The sequence below is a fragment of the Gobius niger genome, assembly GCF_951799975.1.
Source record: "Gobius niger genome assembly, chromosome: 3".
NCBI lineage: Eukaryota > Metazoa > Chordata > Actinopteri > Gobiiformes > Gobiidae > Gobius > Gobius niger.
Window position 1 is genome coordinate 16,112,433 of NC_136854.1, and position 18,318 is coordinate 16,130,750.

At 42.3% G+C, this 18,318-nt stretch overlaps 3 protein-coding genes across 3 annotated transcripts; all 3 read right to left on the reverse strand.

Moving 5' to 3' along the window:
* Positions 1 to 162: 162 nt before the first annotated feature.
* On the reverse strand, positions 163 to 5,267 carry ptcd1 (pentatricopeptide repeat domain 1). The gene is made up of 8 exons (XM_079553757.1): positions 4,758 to 5,267; positions 4,175 to 4,315; positions 3,739 to 3,957; positions 3,563 to 3,664; positions 2,828 to 3,460; positions 2,042 to 2,158; positions 1,780 to 1,962; positions 163 to 476 (listed from the first exon to the last, which is right to left on the reverse strand). Exons 1-8 carry the CDS (start codon positions 5,193 to 5,195, stop codon positions 228 to 230), a joined length of 2,082 nt encoding a protein of 693 aa, XP_079409883.1. The 5' UTR covers positions 5,196 to 5,267; the 3' UTR covers positions 163 to 227.
* A 1,273-nt stretch (positions 5,268 to 6,540) lies between these two features.
* Positions 6,541 to 13,521, reverse strand: fbxl18 (F-box and leucine-rich repeat protein 18). Its single transcript, XM_079552780.1, has 7 exons — positions 13,360 to 13,521; positions 12,861 to 13,064; positions 11,503 to 11,852; positions 11,077 to 11,212; positions 8,632 to 9,701; positions 7,654 to 7,872; positions 6,541 to 6,762 (listed from the first exon to the last, which is right to left on the reverse strand). The coding sequence occupies exons 1-7, from the start codon at positions 13,378 to 13,380 to the stop codon at positions 6,606 to 6,608; spliced, it is 2,157 nt and encodes a 718-aa protein (XP_079408906.1). The 5' UTR covers positions 13,381 to 13,521; the 3' UTR covers positions 6,541 to 6,605.
* Positions 13,522 to 14,616: 1,095 nt separating this feature from the next.
* On the reverse strand, positions 14,617 to 17,625 carry med28 (mediator complex subunit 28). Its single transcript, XM_079554453.1, has 4 exons — positions 17,425 to 17,625; positions 15,460 to 15,526; positions 15,260 to 15,372; positions 14,617 to 15,102 (listed from the first exon to the last, which is right to left on the reverse strand). Exons 1-4 carry the CDS (start codon positions 17,590 to 17,592, stop codon positions 14,899 to 14,901), a joined length of 552 nt encoding a protein of 183 aa, XP_079410579.1. The 5' UTR covers positions 17,593 to 17,625; the 3' UTR covers positions 14,617 to 14,898.
* Positions 17,626 to 18,318: the final 693 nt, after the last annotated feature.

An 18,318-nucleotide genomic window follows, 5' to 3' on the forward strand; every position in this document is an offset into this window, starting at 1 on the left:
TATGTACAGTATGGTCAACAGTAACAGTTTTCCCATGTTTCCCCTTCTTATGTCACATTTCGCTGACCATTTCCAAAAATGAAGTAAAAAGTGATGAAAAAAAATAAAAAAATAAAAAACACAATTGTCAAATTAAGATTTTTTTCCCCCATAATCTTGAAATGATTATAAACCGACTGGTCCGTCAAATGCACTTGACCCAATGACCCGATAGAGTAGCCTAGTATTCACACAGCAGACTCAGCTCCGCCCTTCCCTTTCGTGGTGTGGTATCTCCTGGCTGCAGCTCTCTGCCTCCTCTGAGCCTCCGTCAGTCCGTCTTCTCTCTCATACGTCTGCAAAGCCCCGGTCTGTGTCTGCTCTGCCGCCTGCTCTGCTGCCTGCTCATCCGTCTGCGCAGGCACACTCTTCAGCCACTGCTGGTAGAAACCACGGAAACCATCGATTTGGACCAAGTAATTGTTTCTGCGTTTGTACTGGAAACAAAACACAAAATACATATTTGAATGAACAATGAGGAGAACAGTTTTGTGTTCCATCTATGACGCAACAAAATCAGACACACAGATCAGAGCTCTGTAGCAGTAGAAGAAGAAACAAAGAGAACAGGATTATTAAAAGTTGTGTGACTATGAAAAGTTCAAATCTACAATATAGTTCAATACAATACATAACATATCGATATTTAAGATATGTTGATATATTTTTAAATGAGATATGGCATTAGACCATATCACATATAATCGATATAGTTCAAATACAGATGAAACAGGTAATCGCAAGCTGATGTTTAAAAAGTTTATCTTAAACTGAGCACTTTATTTTTTTATTTAAATGTGCACCTTACGGAGCTTTGCTATACAGTGTTTATGTTTCCATTTTATAGTGAGTTTTCAATAAAACTAGTCGTATTTGGCTTTGACCTTGACCTAACATTTCATAGCTCTCACTTTGCGGAAAAAATATCGGAAAATATATGTCGTATATCAATATTCAACCTAAATATATCGGGATCTGACACATGGTTCATATCACCCAGGCCTATGAAGACACACTGTTTGAGGGGATGATATGACTGACCAAACTGTTATCCATGGTTATGCATGTCATGTCACTCGTACAGTGTGAGCAGGTCAGTCGTGTGTGTTTTTTGCTCCGTACAGTGTGAGCCCCTGCCTCGTGGGGTCCTACACTCATTGTGTGCGATTCACTCATTGTGTGCGATACACAATGAGTGAGTCGCACACAATGCGCACAGTGTGAGTGGATGGATTAATTTAGCCGGTTCTAAATCGTGTCTCAAATTGCACAGTGTCTGCCCAGCTTTACCCCCACCTGAACCAAGCACATTTTCTCCAGTTTGGCATTAACCAAATCTAAAAGCTTCTTGACACAAACGTGAAAAAACATGCCAGAAAAGCAACAATAACAAGGTCAAAAAGAAAAGAAAAAAAAAACAGCAATGGAAAAAGCTGTGAAAAAAAACTACAAAAACGCTTCAGAAATGTGACAAAAACGTGGCAACAACCTAACAAAAAAGTTACAATCAGTTTTGTAGGTCTTGAAAATGAGATGTTACACCGGCCTAAAGGCTGCAAACTCTCCGGTCATCAAGCTTTTAAGATTCAGGTAATGCTGAACTGGAGAAAATGCACTCTGTTAAGGCTAGAGGCTAAACAATGGACTATTATAACATTGCATTTGTAACCTATAGCATAACAATAGCCTTTGTGTTTTACTACATTTGCATGCGATTCTTGAGCATGCCGTTCCCTTTACCTGATCATAGTTTGGAGGATACTGAGCAGCGAACTCCAGCTGTTTGATGATAACCTCATTAGGCCACACCTCCTTCTCCTCCATCAGTTTCAGAAGCTTTTTCAGATAAATGTAATCTAGTCTGCGAGCAGCACAACCAATCAGAGCGGAGAACACATGGACGTTAGGCCTGAGCCCTGACTCCTGTTAAAAGAGCAAAATCTGAGTTAGATTACAGCATAATATGGGAGCTTTAAAGACGGACAACCTGACAGTGAGGTACCTCCATGTCGCTGAGTAACTGCAGGGCGTCCTTCTCCTTCCCACAGCCCAGAGCCAGACATCCAAAGGTCTGCACATCCACGCTGACATGACGCTGGCGCATCACGCTCAACACAGCCTGCAAAATGCCACACAGTTAAATACAGAAACAAGACATCAAGGGCGAGGCATTCTTACAATGTTCCCCACCCACTCCTTTGGTCCGCCTCAAATCAATCACTCAATCATGGTCTAAGTGAGTGACAGGTGGGTTTAACTAATCATAATGAATTATGGACTTTCAGAAGGGGCAAAGAGGTTTTAATTATTGTTTAAGGGCAACATAAAAGGCAACTAAATGCCATAAAACAGTGCAAGTTGTTGCCTACCTACTTAAAAAGAACAAAATAAAAAACAAAAAAACGAAATTTGTAACTTAGCCACTAAAATTTTAAAATCATTCCTTATTATTTTGCCCATGTCATCTATTCTTATTACATGCCAAATATAGACAGATATAATAAATGGCTTTAATGGTAGTAGAGTGCACACAGGTAGTTTTTCAACAACGCAAAAGTTGTGTTTATGTGTATGCACACAAAACAGAGTTAGCATAACATTACATATTTTGATATTATATGTTTGCACTGAGCAGTGGTGGCTGTGTCCAGTCAAAGCGGGAAGTAGCTCTGTTTGTTTGAACACTGTGAAATGAATGACACCAGAATGTGTATCTTTAAACACAGCCTTGTCAGCAGAGTATAAGCTAAATTATCAGGTTGTCCAAAATGTGTATTTGGATTCCCACCTGTGCTGTCTCCATGTTTCCGGCTTTAGCTGCTCTGCGAATGACCGAGTTAAAGAAGGCCACGTCCAGTTTGAGCTGGTGCTGCTTGGCTGCTCTCAGGAGCATGTTCAGACACAGCTTACTGGGCTCAGCCATGTCGGCCAGCAGGGTCAGAGTTTTCACATCCGGTTTGAGTCCTTTGCTCTCCATATTCTGCAGGAAACCCTGAGCGCCTCCGATGAGAGCCAGGCGATCAGACATGCTCTCCATAGCACACAGGGAGACCACCCCAGCACTTTTACCTTCAAACACATCCAGTAGGTTGGGACCACTCGCGCCCTGTTCAATATTAACAGGTGGTAACTCCGCGTGATGGTCTGATATTTGAATGACTGCTCCATCGTGTCTGTTTGAAGGGCTAGGCATCTGTGTTTCTGACTGGATAAACAGTTGCTTTTCTAAAACGTCTATATCCACCAAGTTCCCAGACAACAGAGTCCCTTTCGTTGTTCGCGTGTGAGCCTTCACAGGCTTGAGCAGCACAGCCGAGGCCAGAGCTGGATCCCCAATCCCACAATCCCTTGCAGCACGTAGGAGGAGAGTGTAGTTCTTAGAGTCTGGAAGGATACCAAATTTCAACATTTGGCGCCAGATCTAGAAATACACAAAAGTGAGGTCAACACAACACTCCACACAGACAGGCTGATGCAGTCCGGGAATCAGACATATCACATTCAAGAAAGCTCCTGTTGTTACCTGCAGGGACAGTCTGAAGCCATTGTCCTTGTCCTTCACACAACCCATCAGGAGATAGTGAAAAGTCTCCTGAGTCACAACATGGCCGTTCTGCAACATCTCCTGCATAAACACACCACAAACAAAAACAGTTTGAAAGTTTTTCTACATATCCACATACATGTATGTCCACATACCCTGAGAGTATGTAGACAGGCCTGGAGGTGGTTGGTGACAGCATGGGCCTTCAGAAGAGCGTGGTACGTGACTGTGCTCAAGCCGTAGTTCTTGCGGCGCAGTTCCTGTTCCAGCTTCAGGGCATGTTGAAGCCCGGCCGCCTTGGAAGGACACTCGGCACAAGCGTTAAACAGAGCGGTGTACGTCGCATCCGAGGCTTCAAGGCCGCGCTTCTTCAGCTACAACACACCCAAAAAGAGTATATTTACTAACTTATATAATAAAATACATCATTAATAATACTAATATTTGATAAATTAGTAATACTTGCAGTACAATGTAAACTAAATCTAAACTAATCGACTAAATCTAATGTTGCAAGCCTTACAACAAATCTTTTGCACTGGCTTCTCTTTTACATGTGCTTAAGAATATGTTTAAGAATAAGTGGCATACATCATTGTAGAACTTGAAAGCCTTCTTGAGTTGCCCGGCACGCCCCAAGCCTCCGATCAGCACGTTGTAGTTGAACACCTCTGGCTGCAGCTTCTCCCCCTGCAACATGTCTCTGCTGAAAAAGTCCAGAGCCTCCTGGAGCTGTCGTGACAGAAAGATGAGACAATCATGTTATTATCTCCTTTTGCCAGACAGAGTAAAATTTAAGAGCAACACGTGATGCAGCTTTGAGCTTTGCTCAGTTTTGTATTTCTGAATCAAAAACGTGGACAGTGGAGTATAAGTAACATGAGATATTGAAGCTACTATTGAGACAGGCTTGCGCTGAGTTACAATACACAAATCTGCAACATTGCCTGAACAAAATGTCGATTGTCATTGTGCTGCATAAAGAGCTAGTCTCCCATCCTTCTTTCACTCTCACTGACTCCGTCTTGACGATCTACTTGTGTAGCCACAGCTGCCTTGGGCCTGACTGGCTATAAGTTGGCTGCCATTCGGTGCCAATGGTCTCTTCGAAGACCACCAATCACTCACTACATTTATTTACATTGAGTATAGGTCTTACACTCCCAGATCTCACCTTTTTCTCCTTAATCAGCTTCTTGCATTGTAGAAAATACCAATATGGCGTGTTCTCCCTCTTCAGCCTCCTCACCGCCCCCTGCGGATCTACCCGCTCCTCATCCTCCGGGAATCGCAAATTCTCCATGTACGGGCTGCTCTTCTTGTATGACCTGCGGGAAGAGGCGGACAGCGAACCGAACCCGCCATCCTCGTCCTCCGGGTCGGTCTCCTCTGGAGCGGCTCTCCCTGGAGGACCAGCGGCCGACATGGGCAGTGATCGTGCGGGAACAGCCCTTTGCACGAGCCGCTGTTGGGGCTGGAGGAAGCCGGGGGGAGGCCAGGCTCCTCGTGCCCCGTGTATAGTCCTGTTAGCATGCGCTGTCAGTCCGGTGACGCGGGCACAGAGCCTGCTCCCACTGCGCACAGAGCACGCCACGGAGAACAACATCGCCATGAAAATAAACTTTAAATGATTATAGCGGTAAAACAGACATGGTTCAATACATCAACTGAAGTCCTGTCATGCGCTTGAGGACGCACAGGGAGACGCCATATTGTTTACCAAATGACGACAGACATGACTAGTATATCCCAGAGATGGCACTGATCGACCTAATCATACATCGGCTATAATGTCCACTGCCCTTACTGCTGTCAAAACGTTTATAAAATGATTAACTCCTTGTTTTTTGTGTCAATGCACTGCTATGGGTAACCTACAACATACATTTTACAAAATACTATACAACAGGGGTTCCCAAACTTTTTTGGTTGGGACCATTGACAGTGGATGGTTGGGACCAGGAGCGGACTGGGACTGAAAAACAGCCCTGGACTCTGGCCCAAATTAGCGTATATATGCACTTACCACCCGCCTTAACGGAGCGCATTTTCTCCAGTTTGGCTTTACCCAAATCTAAAAGCTTCTCGACTGGAGTAACACCTCATTTGAAAGCTGAGACCTACAAAAGTGATTGTACCTTTTTGTCAAGTCGCCGCATTTTTTGTCATATTTTTGTTGTTTTTTCATAACTTTTTTGTGGCTTTTTGTTGCGTTTTTGTCACATTTTTTCTATAATTTTTTGTTGTGTTTTTGTCATGCTTTTGTGGCCTTTTTGTTGCTTTTTTCGTTGCTTTGTTGTCGTGTTTTTGTTGACTTTTCATCACATTTTTTGTAACTTTTTTTTGTTGCTTTTCCGGCACATTTTTGTTTTCATCTTCTTTATTTGTCGCTATTTTGATGCTTTTCTTTTTAGCTTTTAGATTTGGGTAAAGCTCGGTTAAGGCGGGACCGGGTGGCCCTAGAGCCAGTGGCCCTTCTGCGCTCTTCCAGAATGGACATATGGCCAGTCCGTCCCCTGGTTGGGACCCCAAAAATGTACAGTTGAACAACTCGGGACCCCCATGTACAAAGTTATTGCGTCTTATGCCACATTAGGACAGAGAAACATATTAAAATCAAGTGAATGTTTAAAGTATGGATTTAAGTATGGATTTCACAAATTATATCCCACTGTTTTACGCTCAAAAATGTAATGAAAACCCCCACCCAAGACCTCACGACCCCCACTTTGGGAAACACTGCAATACAATAATAAATATATGACATGCTTCCCTAAGCAATGATTTCAGGTTTCAAATTTAGAAACATTCTTGTACATCTATGTAATATAAGGTACCATTTTATATAATTCATGTGATTATAATTATAGTAAAGTGTAATACTGCTTTATGTAAGAAATTCAAATAAAGACATTGTTAAAAAATAGAAAAGAAACAATATGACAACCTGTATTGAAATGTAAACTTTATTCTCTGTAGCACCTTGGTCGAGCACCATTCACATACAGACTCTCGTAAAAAGCTAGTACGGTGATAAATGTGGTGGCTGGGCGACGTGACTCTGAAACAAGGTGACCGTGTCGAGCAGCGTCAGTGGGATGTCCCTGATGACTGACGGCAGATCTTCGTGATGTAAGGGGTAGATGACCACGCTCAGGGCTGGACGCTCACCTGAAAATCTGACACAAAAATATATGTATATGTGTTAGAATAAAATCACGATGGATACAGTGAGTTTAGGGAAGTATTTATACCGTTTTGTTCATACCTGTTATTAAGCTTGATAGGTTCAACTTCTTAATCTTTTTAACAAAGTAACATCAGTAACATCCTCTTCAAAAACACCTGAACTGGTGTTTTGTTTTATTTGCACTTAGTCTGTTTATCCTGTCTGTACTCAAGGTGCTAGTCCACTCTCCGGTAAACGTCATACGGAGGAATCCATGGCGTTCCTCTGAGCTTGTCCTTGTTTTGATCCTGATCAATGAGCTGTTTGCAGATTTCATTTTGAACAGCTTCCCTAATCTCTGTAGCAGTAGGAGCAGGTTGTGCACACTCTGCTGGCTTTTTATAACAGCTGAAGTCTAAGGGGAAGTCCAATACATTATTTTAAAGGGGCTAGAAGTTGGCCATTTTATACTCACTACTGCCACCTCAGGTTATACGTGTAACTGCAGCCTCTATATTAAGCTTGTGCATGACGCCAATTCAGACCGAAGTAACAACTTTTTGAGTGACAGTGCAGGATTTTAGAGGCAGTTGTGGTGAATAAGGGCTCATTCTACACCTTAGAACATTGCTGGAACATGTAGAGGGAGGAAAATACATTATTTTGACATTTTAAACTCTGTATAGTCCCTTTAAATTGTTCAAAACCCAGACTAAATTATAATAAGATCTTAAAGATTTGTTTTTATTTTTGTATTTATAATTGTATCATGGTCAATAGTAGAGCAAAAAAAATGTATGTAACTGTAATGCCAGACTGCAACGTATAAAACTTTAATAACTTTAAAACAGGTCTGAAATCTTTAACTTGAACTCTAAGTTGTTTTTTGTGTATATTCTACCTCTCCATCAGTGTCTTCTGTAGAGTGCGGCAGCCCACCAGCGTCCCTCCCATGAAGAGATGGCACATGACGACGTGGCGGCAGCGCTCCATGAAGGTCTCTGCGGCAGAGGGGTCGAAAGTGCCACTGCGAGAGATGAGGCATAGGCGGCGCAGGAGAGAGCAGCACGACAAGGCCTCGAAGAACGCACTGTTGGCATTCAGGTATGGCTGTTCCAACCTACGAAAGGGAAAAGTGTAAATACAAATACAAGGAAAGCTGACTACATAAATCCAATACAATCCCAGTATGGATACCAGTTCCGTAAAATTCATAACAAGGACTTTTTTATATACTTAATTAGTAATTTCATATGGATTTTCCATACATTTTTCTCACATATTTCTTTTTATAACATACTTAACCAATTCTCAAATTATAAAATCATGACACACAAGTTGTGGAATACAATAGTTCTCACTTGTGGGACAGAATCCAAAAGTTAGCCGCATAACAACTTTCAGAGGATTGGTTTTGGCAAAAATCACAAATCAATGATCAGTGGATTAAACAGATCAATGCTTTTATCAACGAAAGAAACAAAAAGTATTTCATATCATATTAATACAGTGGGAGGAAAAAGGGAGTACACTGTTTGGAATTTCTCAGATGAGTAAACAGTGTCTGTTTAAACTAATACCACCCAAATATTTACATTTTGTCATATTTTTATTGGCCGTAAGGAACGTCAACCAGCTATTGAATCTATGGGTGTACTCACTTATTCCACTCTGCCCTGTGAATGTTTACATGTTATGGCCAATAAAAATATGATTAAATGTGAATGTTTGGATTGTTTTAGTTTAAGCAGACACTGTTCACTCATTCTTGTGATTTTAATAAAGATCAGAGCACATATTATGAGCAAATTAGGCGGAAATGTGATCAATTCCAAACAGTGTCTGCGACAAATCTACTTGGTTCACGGAGCATTCCTACCTGAGTTCTTGCAGCTGTGTGGAGTGTCTCAGCGTCTCCAGTAAGGCCGGAGTATAGTTCATAGTCTTTACCACTCCGATGTTCGCTAGCGACAACACCTTCAAGCTTTTACACTGTTTGGCCATCTGCACCAGACCCGTCCCTTTCAGAATCCCCGGCAGCCCGGCCAAAGTCAGACAGCTCAGTTTTTTAAAACCCTCCAGGGCCGCTATGTGTGCGTCTCCCACACCCCTGGCCCAAGCGCACATCCCCCTGGGCTCCACGCTGCTGCGAGTGCACGGCTCCAGTCGGGGAAGAAAAGACACAAAACCAGGTCCGATGATCTCCAATGTCTCTATCCCGGGACAACCTGCCGTCAGCTGGGCCAAACCGGAAGTACTGTCAACTGCTGAAGATTGTCCCAAGTCAGGTTTGTAACTCTGGAGGCCTACTCTTGCTGATTTTTTCAAGCCTAGTAAAAGTGATGAGGGAGACGTGTTATTTGAGTTATTTGCCTGCACTCCATCCGAAAGTGCGCATGCCGGTAAGGTCAGCGAGTGTAGATTTTTCAGATTGGCCAAACTGGAGCACAAGTGTGTGTTGCCATTCAACCCAGGCACATTTTCATGGTGATAGTGAGTGTGCATTAGGTTTAAGTGCTTTAAATTTGAGCAGGCGATTGTCAGCCTACTCATAGTGGAGGCTAGTAGCTGGTCTTCAATGTTCCTGCAGTCCGTCCAAACTTGGTTGATCCCGCTCAAGTTGAGGCAAGTAAGTTGGCCAGAATCTACTACTCCTCCTTCCAGAAGAGATTGGAAAACCTGTGGCCACATACCAGGGCAGCGGCTGAAGCTAAGATGTCTGGGGCTGTTTCCCTCCAGAGCCAACTTCAGCGAGGAGAAGTTAAGCCATGTCCGGGGGAGCTGTAGGGCTTCCAGGTCTCCCCTCTGCCCTAAGCTTTGGGCCAGGGTGTGAGAAGACGGCCAGTGGACAGGGTAGGGACCAGGAATCGACACCAGGAAAACGCGGAGACGCTCGGGAATGTGGACGCTGAAGACCGCCAGATAGAGGAGCAACAGAGTCTGGTTCACCTGGGACGAAACGTTTGGATAGGTTAAGGATAGAGTTAATCTCATAAATATCATTTAAACACAGTATGGTAACATTATTTTTGTCTCCATACAATATACTGTAAAAGCAGTTTCAGACTTGTGTTCTGAATATAATTATAAAGCGATTTAATCAACCAAGAAGAAAAAGTCTGTGTGTCCTAAAATACTGCACAGGAGTTATTTCAAATCTTGAAACAAGTAAATATACATGTTATCTGATGAACAAATAGTTAACCTCTTACCTCGCCTGAACCGAGCGCATTTTCTCAAGTTCAGCTTTACCTAAATCTAAAAGCTTCTCGACTGGAGAGCAACAGAGTAACGTCTTATTTGAAAGCTAAGACCTACTAAAGTGATAGTAACCTTTTTATCACGATGTCGCTGCATTTTTGTCACATTTTGTAAGTGTTTTTCTCATGTTTTTGCCACTTTTTTGTTGTTTTTGTAACGCTGCATTTTCATCCTCGTTTTCGTCTAGCCTGGCTATCGCCAGACAAAATATCACAAGTAACATTTAGTCTGGGGACCACCAATTCATTTTCTTGTGGGAGAGGTGTGGTTTACGATCGTCCATAGCCGTTTATTGGGCGCGAAGAATGTCATGAATGACATAGCCATAGCCAATTGTATCAATAGAATCTGATGACATATGACATGAAACTTTCGAGCTAAACTATTTAGAACACGGTCTAAATCTTGATCGAAAGATGGAGTCGCTGCTGTCATGTTGGATCTGTAAATTAAAATATATATATATATATATATTCATAAACAAACTACAAGCTTCCGTATGGTGAATAGAGCGTCATCATCTTGCCGTCCCTCCTCGTTCTGTGATTGGTTCCCAAATCCAGGCAAAGATTTCGGCCATGGTCCCCAGGCTGCTGTGCAGTTCGAAATGACTCGAGTGCACACAGCCACATTGTTATTCCTAGGCTAGTTTTCGTCTCTATTTTGATGCTTTTTTTCAAGGAGCTTTTAGATTTGGTTAAAGCCAAACTGGAGAAATTGTGCTTTGTTCAGGTGCGGGTTAAGAGGTCAACTGTTACAAGTTGGAGCTGCACAACGGTTTAGACTCCACCTCGAGAGAAATCTTGAGAGAAAACAGGCCTGGATGCACTGATTTGAGGTGTAGTATAAATCATTTTACTAGTTTGATTTTTTTTATATGACAATAATGATCGCACAAAAGTATTTTAACAACACAAAATTAGAACACTCTCTACAGTTCTGGAATACATTTTCTATCGTGAGACTATCCTTAGATTTGGGGTATCTTCACATCATAATACATACATAACATGATCATTTCCTTCCAAACAGACACCACTTTCAGCCACAGATCCTCTCTCACCTCTCCTGGGGCCAGTCGTGCAGTGAACTCCTCCAGCTGCTGATAATGAGGCACACTGCTCTGTCCCACCATCAGCTGACAGGACACGCCCACGCCCTCTCTGGTCACGTCTGAGATGTCAAACTGGAGCATCAGCCTGCAGACAGCGCACAAGTACATGTCATCAACAAGGAGAGTACTTCTGTGTTCTATTTTTATCAAACCCTAAAGTTGTAGTAGCTTTAACTGGCTGCAAGAATCAACAGAAATGGAAACTTGTTTGTACTTAAGTGGAGAGCTTCTTGGCCAAGTTCATGATCCATAGAAATGGATCGGAAAGAAATTATTGTTTTTTTCCAAATAAAAAATAAGAAATTCAACTATGATCACGGATTTGCCACCTATATACCCAGCGTGAAGCTCTTACACTCCATCATCAACTCTTACTTGCGGAGCTTGGTGCAATACGGGACCACCCCGTAGCTGGGAGTGAGCAGAGTCTGCCTGAGCTCCGACAGTCTGCCGAGTGTCTCCACGGCCTCGGAGCTGAGCTGACCGGAGCTGAAGCCAGAGGTGACGTCGAAGGCCAGGCAACGCAGCAGGGACAGGCCGGACAGGAGGTGGGACAGACGCACTGTGGTCAGCCTGCAGCCAGTCACATCCAGCTGGGTCACCCCTCTGCAGCGGGACAGGTGCTTCAGAGTGGAGCACGACAGCCAGTAACAGCCGTTCAAGCTCAGGGACTGCACATGATTGGACAGCTTGTCGAGGGCACGCACCACCGTCATGTCATTGGCCTGGCGGGGGGAATGAAAGAAAAAGGCACTTTTAATGCAAACAAGCAATGAACAAAGCATCTCCTAGTATACAAATGCACAGGTCCAAAAAGGGAGAGAACTTTAACTTATTTAACCCGACCCCCTGTTCCAAATACAATTAATAACATTACGTAATCAATTTCCTGCTCCTTTATAAAGTTTCTCAAAAGAAAATCATAATAATAGTAACAAGGTAAACTAATTCTGTCTTCGCATACTTCATAAAAATGGTTGCTTTATATTTCTTCTTGAGCCGGTTAATACTTGGGCAATGTTTTAGATCTGAAATCAAATCATTCCATAAATTAGCACCGGAAACAGAAACACAAATACTTTTCATAGTTGATGTAAATTTTGGTGTTGTAAATGTATGATGTTCAGCACTCCTGAGGCTGTACACATTTTGCTGTGTGAGAAAACGTTTTTGTACATTGTGTGGTATGGTATTCTCCTGTACTCTGAACATTATTTGGGCTGTTTGATAGTCTGCAAGGTCAATAAGTTTCATGACTTTTGATTCCAAGAACAGTATGTTAGTATGATCAAGAAAACCGGATTTGTTGATCTGTTTTCTGAAGACAAATCATTGATTATTATTATTATTGTTATGTTGGATCTTTGAGTTCTTATTCCCAAAACACCTGTTATGGGAACAGTGTTTCTGAAAATTAATACAAAGACTTCTTCTGGTGGTACGACTCAGGGACGATAACTGCACTCTTTAGCAAGAGAATCGACATAATTTACTTTTTTGGCATCCTTTGTGTTCGACTTTATTTAGAACTACTCCAGTCATATTTGCCCCACTTTAGACCTGGTATAGCCCTGATATAGGCCAGGATTCATCTAGCTCTACACCTGCTTTAGACACACTCATACTCTGAAAGTGCAATGCTGTTTTAGGCCAAACCTTTTGGGAAAAGTGTGACAACCATTAACTCCACTGATATAATAAAATGAATAAGGTAACGCTTCTCGGCTTTGTACCGAATAATGTTGGGAGAGGCAGACGTCTGAGAGCAGGGTCTTGTCATAGCAGAGCGTGCGCAGCTTGTGGCAGACATTGGCCACGTTGAGCAGCAGGTCACAGGCTGGGAGATGGTGAAGAATACAGAGGAGGATCTCATCTGACAAGTCCAAGAGACCCACAGCATCTTGTGCACTCCACTCCCTGTCCTCCTCACAGGCAGCCTGTCACACAAATGTGCAATGGAATTTCAATATTGACTAACTTTATTATACTTATGTTATTGTGTGTATCCAATAATCAACTCTTTCCCATCTGCTCCCCAGCTTTGGCTCTTGGCTCCAAATCAAAGACATTGTAGGCCTCTGGAGAGTCTTGGCTCATAGAGAATAGATCATGAACTAGCAGGAAACTTTCTCTAGAAACATTGATCAAGGACAAGGCGCTGTCTGTCATCATTCAATGCTTTGCTAACCCGCTGCTACGAGGCTGGGCTGTTTCCTCCGGACAGACACAGACCTGTGCGCGGTGTCCGTCCATCCCTCGGGGTCCGCCTCACACCTCGGTCACTTTTCTCCGGTCTGTTCCTCTCGGGTTAACGGGGTAACGTGACCCGTGCAGTCGTTATTTCCATGGTTACTTCACACGGCCCTGCTGCTGCGGGGGAACCATTTCACCGGTGCACAGGGTTACTGTCGGGAGCTTTACTGTGACGGGCAAACTTCCTCCCGCATTATTTATTTGTATCATGAGTCTCATAGGTCTCATAGCATAATTACCTAGGTCATATTTGACTGTTTTTGGAAAACGAGATAAAAAACACATTTCTTTAAAAAACGCATTGGTTTTCTATTATTGATATTGTATCAATACAAAATGACTTTGGCAATTATGGTATGACACTATTATCTAAATCATGTCTGGGAACAGGCAAGTTAAAATCCATTAAACAAATAATGTTCCATTGTGCATAAATATCAAAGTTTTCTGTAGGTTGACCCACCAGTTGACGAGTCTGACTAACTCAGCTAAATTTTGCAAAATCACGTTTATCAAAACTGCAACATTAGTGTCATGACCCTACACAAACATCAAACACTTCCATATATCGAACCAGACATGTTTATCAAGTTCTATCAAAATTGAAGAGGCTCATGGTGTCTCTTGGTGGGTTGATGCAACAGTAATAAACCTACTATAGCACCTAGAGCTGAAAATGTAATGTGTGTGTGTGTATAGTACACAGTACATAAGTCATTCTCTTTTTCATTCATAAAATGTAAAGTTTGCCAAGTAGTCGGTATGTTATACCTATTGTAATGGGCTGCGTGGAGGGCAGGTGAGAATTGTGGTGGAAGCTATGGTAACTGTCAAAATTATTTTTTGTCTCTGGTTAATATCTTCATCATCACTGAAACAATCCACATGACACAGAAATGGTCACAAAGTTCAGTGTCAGCAAATGTAAACTGAGGTCCAATTATTTTCTGATGCATCTTTTTTTTTTCTCAATTAATTCAATGAATTGTTACATCAATAATTTATAGTAAAATGTGGAGGTTTTTGTGATGCAAAAACACTGAAAAGATTAACCTGCCTTTGTCAACAGCTCAGCCAAACCACTCATGATTATAAACACATATTAGCATTAAAAATGTCTGCAGCAGCAGTTCACAAAAGTAAACGTGTTGTTTTAATGTACAATTACACTGTAAAACCAAAAGTTGGTTCATCAAACTGAACACGTTTATTATTTTTTACACAATTCTAAAAAATATTTACATAAAACAAAATGAAGCAGTTTAAATAAAAATATTTCTGTAAAAAGTCTCCTTAAATGTACAGTTTATCTGTGTAATGCATGTCAAACATCAGTTCATGGAGTATGCAGACCTAGTATGTCCGTCCTGAAAGACGATCCCGATCCATCAGTTTAGAAATGAATAAGTTACATTCCTTGCCAACTGAGCATGACCACAAAACTGTTCTCTTGCTTGTTCTTGACCATTTTCATGTCAAATAGCGGTCACTGTACTCATGCCCACTGTATACTGTAAGTTAATTGGGTTTTAATGGGGCGGGAGGCAGACTTGCTGAGGCTTGCTCCAGGAAAGCAAGTGGTCCTGGTGGAGGCAGATCTGTGGGTTTGCGTTGCAGACCACTGACATCTTCAAGCACTTGTTGCCAATGATGCAATTTGGCCAAATGCTTCTGAACCAGCATCTCTTTCCTTTGCAACTCATTACGTAACTCCGACACATCCTGAAGTGACATAAGCACGGCACAGAGAGAAGGCGTTAGTACAAGGGCTTATATTTGAGGACTAAAGTCTCCAATTACTGACTTCACATTCCCCATCATTTGAAATTAACAACGGATAACATGTAACAGAAGTTTACAAAAACTCCCAAATGCTCACCTCCTTTACCACCTGCTCAGGTTTCTGCACAGATAACTGAAGCCGTTTCTGTAAAAAGAAGCACTCCGTCTGTCTGGCCACATCCAGGAACTTTTGTATGCACTGGTCCACACCTGGTTGAAAACATGAATGACAGAGTACAGACAAAAAATTAGTAATGAATGAATCAGATCTGCCTGAGAATTCCAATCTTTACACACCAGTTCTGATCTCCTCTTGGTCAGTTCCATTAACATAATCTTGGCTTACAAGGGAAGCAAAGCAGGCCTTTGAAATAAACACAAAAGTCAGCCGTTTCTCATGAAGTACTTTACATGTCACTGTGTAAAGCATAAAGTGATTGCATGAATCAAAATGATCCATATTACACAAATTAACATAATATATAGGAAAAAAGCTATTATTTTTATTGGAAATTTAAACTTTGAAGTCAACAAAGTAATAATAAAAAACATGTCTTAAACTTGTATTGCACTTTACAGGCCTGTGCGTAGAAAAGGTTCTCAAAACAAGTCGGTGTTCATTCACTACACACTCGGTGGTGGTTAGCTACAATTGTAACCACATCTGCCCTGGAGTAGACTATATAACAGAAGCAAAGCTGACAATCTGGGCCTAACTCCAACCCTAAACTACATTCAGGCAGTGGTGAAGTGGCTTGTCCAAAGACAAAATGACATTAGGTGTGTTAAAGATGCCGTTGCGGCTCGCCTGGATGATCGGCGAGAGTAGCCGGCGCAACAGGGGCGGAGAAAAAAAGTCTGAAGCCAATCCGACCCTCCACATGCAGAGAACAACGAGAGTGGCCTCAGATCACGCAGCGTCTCGTTCAGATATCGCGTTCATTTAAAGTTTATCCTAAATAAAAGTCATTCACCTCCTGCTCTGTTTCCTTTACTCCAGAGACATCATTCTTCATCAGAGGAAACTTTCCCATTCGTTTGTTTGTTCAAGTTTGTGAGATAAAATACGTGCTTTTAAATCATTAGTTTGCTCTGAAAAGCATCAAACATGAGCTCTATTTTAGGGGGCGATGTATAACTTTAATAGTTTCAGTCATAGTTTATTTGTTTCAGATCTAAAGAGGAGAGAGGAGGGGGCGAGGGGCACGCTTCTGATCACAGCAGACTCGTATCCAATCACCTGAGCGTGAGCCGCGGACAGGTGGGCGTTTTCCCATCATGCACGGGGCCGTGGAGCCCCTGCAGTTGCCTCTGGAGAGATGCAGCGGCTGATCAAGTCGGCTGCTCTCGTTGGGGTCTCACGATCTTTCCGTGCCCCACGTGCCCGTGACATCAGAGCCCGTCTGGAGCAGGTCGGACAGAAATCTAACCGGCATGCACCGTGCGTCTGCAGTTGGCTGTCAAAACTGCGTCCGTCTGGCTCATCTCAAACACACCTAATGTTATAAACCTGCGGAAGTCGGGATTTGAACCGGCTGTATGTTTTCTTAAAGGCGTAACATTTTGGACGATACTGTTGCCATCAGTGCAAAACATGCTCCTATTGACCAGCTCGACACAGACTATGCTATTACTGCAGGGAATAATCAAAGAAAGGATTTGGATGAGGACCTAACCTATATGGATCTCACATTCTACTGACTTTAGTCACATCTCCATGGAGACGAGCTGGAGCTGGACCCACTCCTGGTAAAGTTAGTCATGTCTTAGGAGAGCTGAGCCACTCACAGCAAAAACACATATTTGTTTGTACATTTATGAGGTATTTCTCCAATGATGATGTGATCTCATGATGATTCATAAAATAAATGCTAGTATTTCAATTTTATTTAAAAGCAACATTCTACGCGGTGTGCCTTTAAGCACATAAGCTGTAAGTAGGCTGTTGTAAATAATGGCCACATGAAGGCAGCATTATTTACACTTGTCGGGTAGGAAATAGCACATAAGACTCCACCTCTGACCTTTTAACACAACAAAGCGCGGAAAAAATACGTTTCTACTTTTTTTAGCTGATTGTTATGAAGCCGAAGTTTAAAAAAAAAACAGCGCCAAACTTTACAGATACAAAGCAGCTGTAGTTCAGCGGTTTGAAGACGACTTTCAGCATTTCACAACTGGAAACAACTGCTCACGAAGGCAGCATGAATGAGGGTGTTAGCAGCAATGCTAACATACTAGCACACTGTATCCCAGAAGTACCTCAAAGGAAGCCTCCAGTTCGTCCACCAGGGTGTTGTTCCCTGGAACTCTCGCACCAGGAACTCCGGCACCAGGAAACCCAGATTGACCCGGTCCACCCGGGCCACCAACGGGAATCTGACCAGGGGCCTGCTGTCCGGGAAACATCCCACCCATGGACGACGCCATTCTGCTTCTTTCGACTATTTGCTGGCGGCAACCAACAGCTTAGGTGTATACCGCCACCTACTGTACCGTGAGTTTCTTCTTCTTCTTTTTCTTTTTCTTCTTCTTCTTCTTTGGCTGCGGCGGATGCAGACTGACTTAGTGCATTACCGCCACCATCCGGATAAATTATGCATGAAGTCATTATGGCTTACATTGTTAGGAATGACGCAGTCTGCAACCTACAGAGGAAAAAACAAAACAAACAAAGCACAACACAACCTAAACTCAATCAATGAGTCCGGTGTCTTTTAAAAATTCAAACATATGTGTTATTACTCTATGATCTGACGTTTTAGATCAAATGTCTTTGAAGATAAACCTTTCCATACCCCACTGTCCTCAGTTTTCCTTTTCATTTAAACACTTTCTCTATTCAATTTCATGCACATAATTAAGAAATGCTCCACCGTTTCTGGCACATGAAATTAGTCGTTTGGTAACAATGTTTATCTTCAGCTCGTGTTTTTTCCCACAACAACAACAACAACAACAACAACAACAACAACAACAACAACAACAACAACATTAAAATAGGACATGGTGAGAAAGTTGAAAATGATTTAGCCTTTCTAGGCAGCTCGCCAAAGACTTTCTACATCACTACATGCTTGATAACTAAACTTTTAGATGCATTTTCTGTTTGTTCTGAACATGCTGAACACAATCTGCAAACACTTTGGTCAATAT

Coding starts and splice junctions, on each gene's coding strand:
- ptcd1 (XM_079553757.1), bottom strand. CDS start 5,195: ATGGCGATGTTGTTCTCCGTGGCGTGCTCTGTGCGCAGTGGGAGCAGG. Junction 2,159..2,827: donor GAAACATGGAGACAGCACAG/GTGGGAATCCAA, acceptor GGCATTTTGCAG/GCTGTGTTGAGCGTGATGCG. Junction 1,963..2,041: donor AGTTACTCAGCGACATGGAG/GTACCTCACTGT, acceptor CTCTTTTAACAG/GAGTCAGGGCTCAGGCCTAA.
- fbxl18 (XM_079552780.1), bottom strand. CDS start 13,380: ATGGACGGACACCGCGCACAG. Junction 11,853..12,860: donor GCCTCTCCCAACATTATTCG/GTACAAAGCCGA, acceptor TCCCCCCGCCAG/GCCAATGACATGACGGTGGT. Junction 9,702..11,076: donor CACGACTGGCCCCAGGAGAG/GTGAGAGAGGAT, acceptor GTTTCGTCCCAG/GTGAACCAGACTCTGTTGCT.
- med28 (XM_079554453.1), bottom strand. CDS start 17,592: ATGGCGTCGTCCATGGGTGGGATGTTTCCCGGACAGCAGGCCCCTGGT. Junction 15,527..17,424: donor AACTGGAGGCTTCCTTTGAG/GTACTTCTGGGA, acceptor TTTATTTCAAAG/GCCTGCTTTGCTTCCCTTGT. Junction 15,103..15,259: donor CTGAGCAGGTGGTAAAGGAG/GTGAGCATTTGG, acceptor ATGTCACTTCAG/GATGTGTCGGAGTTACGTAA.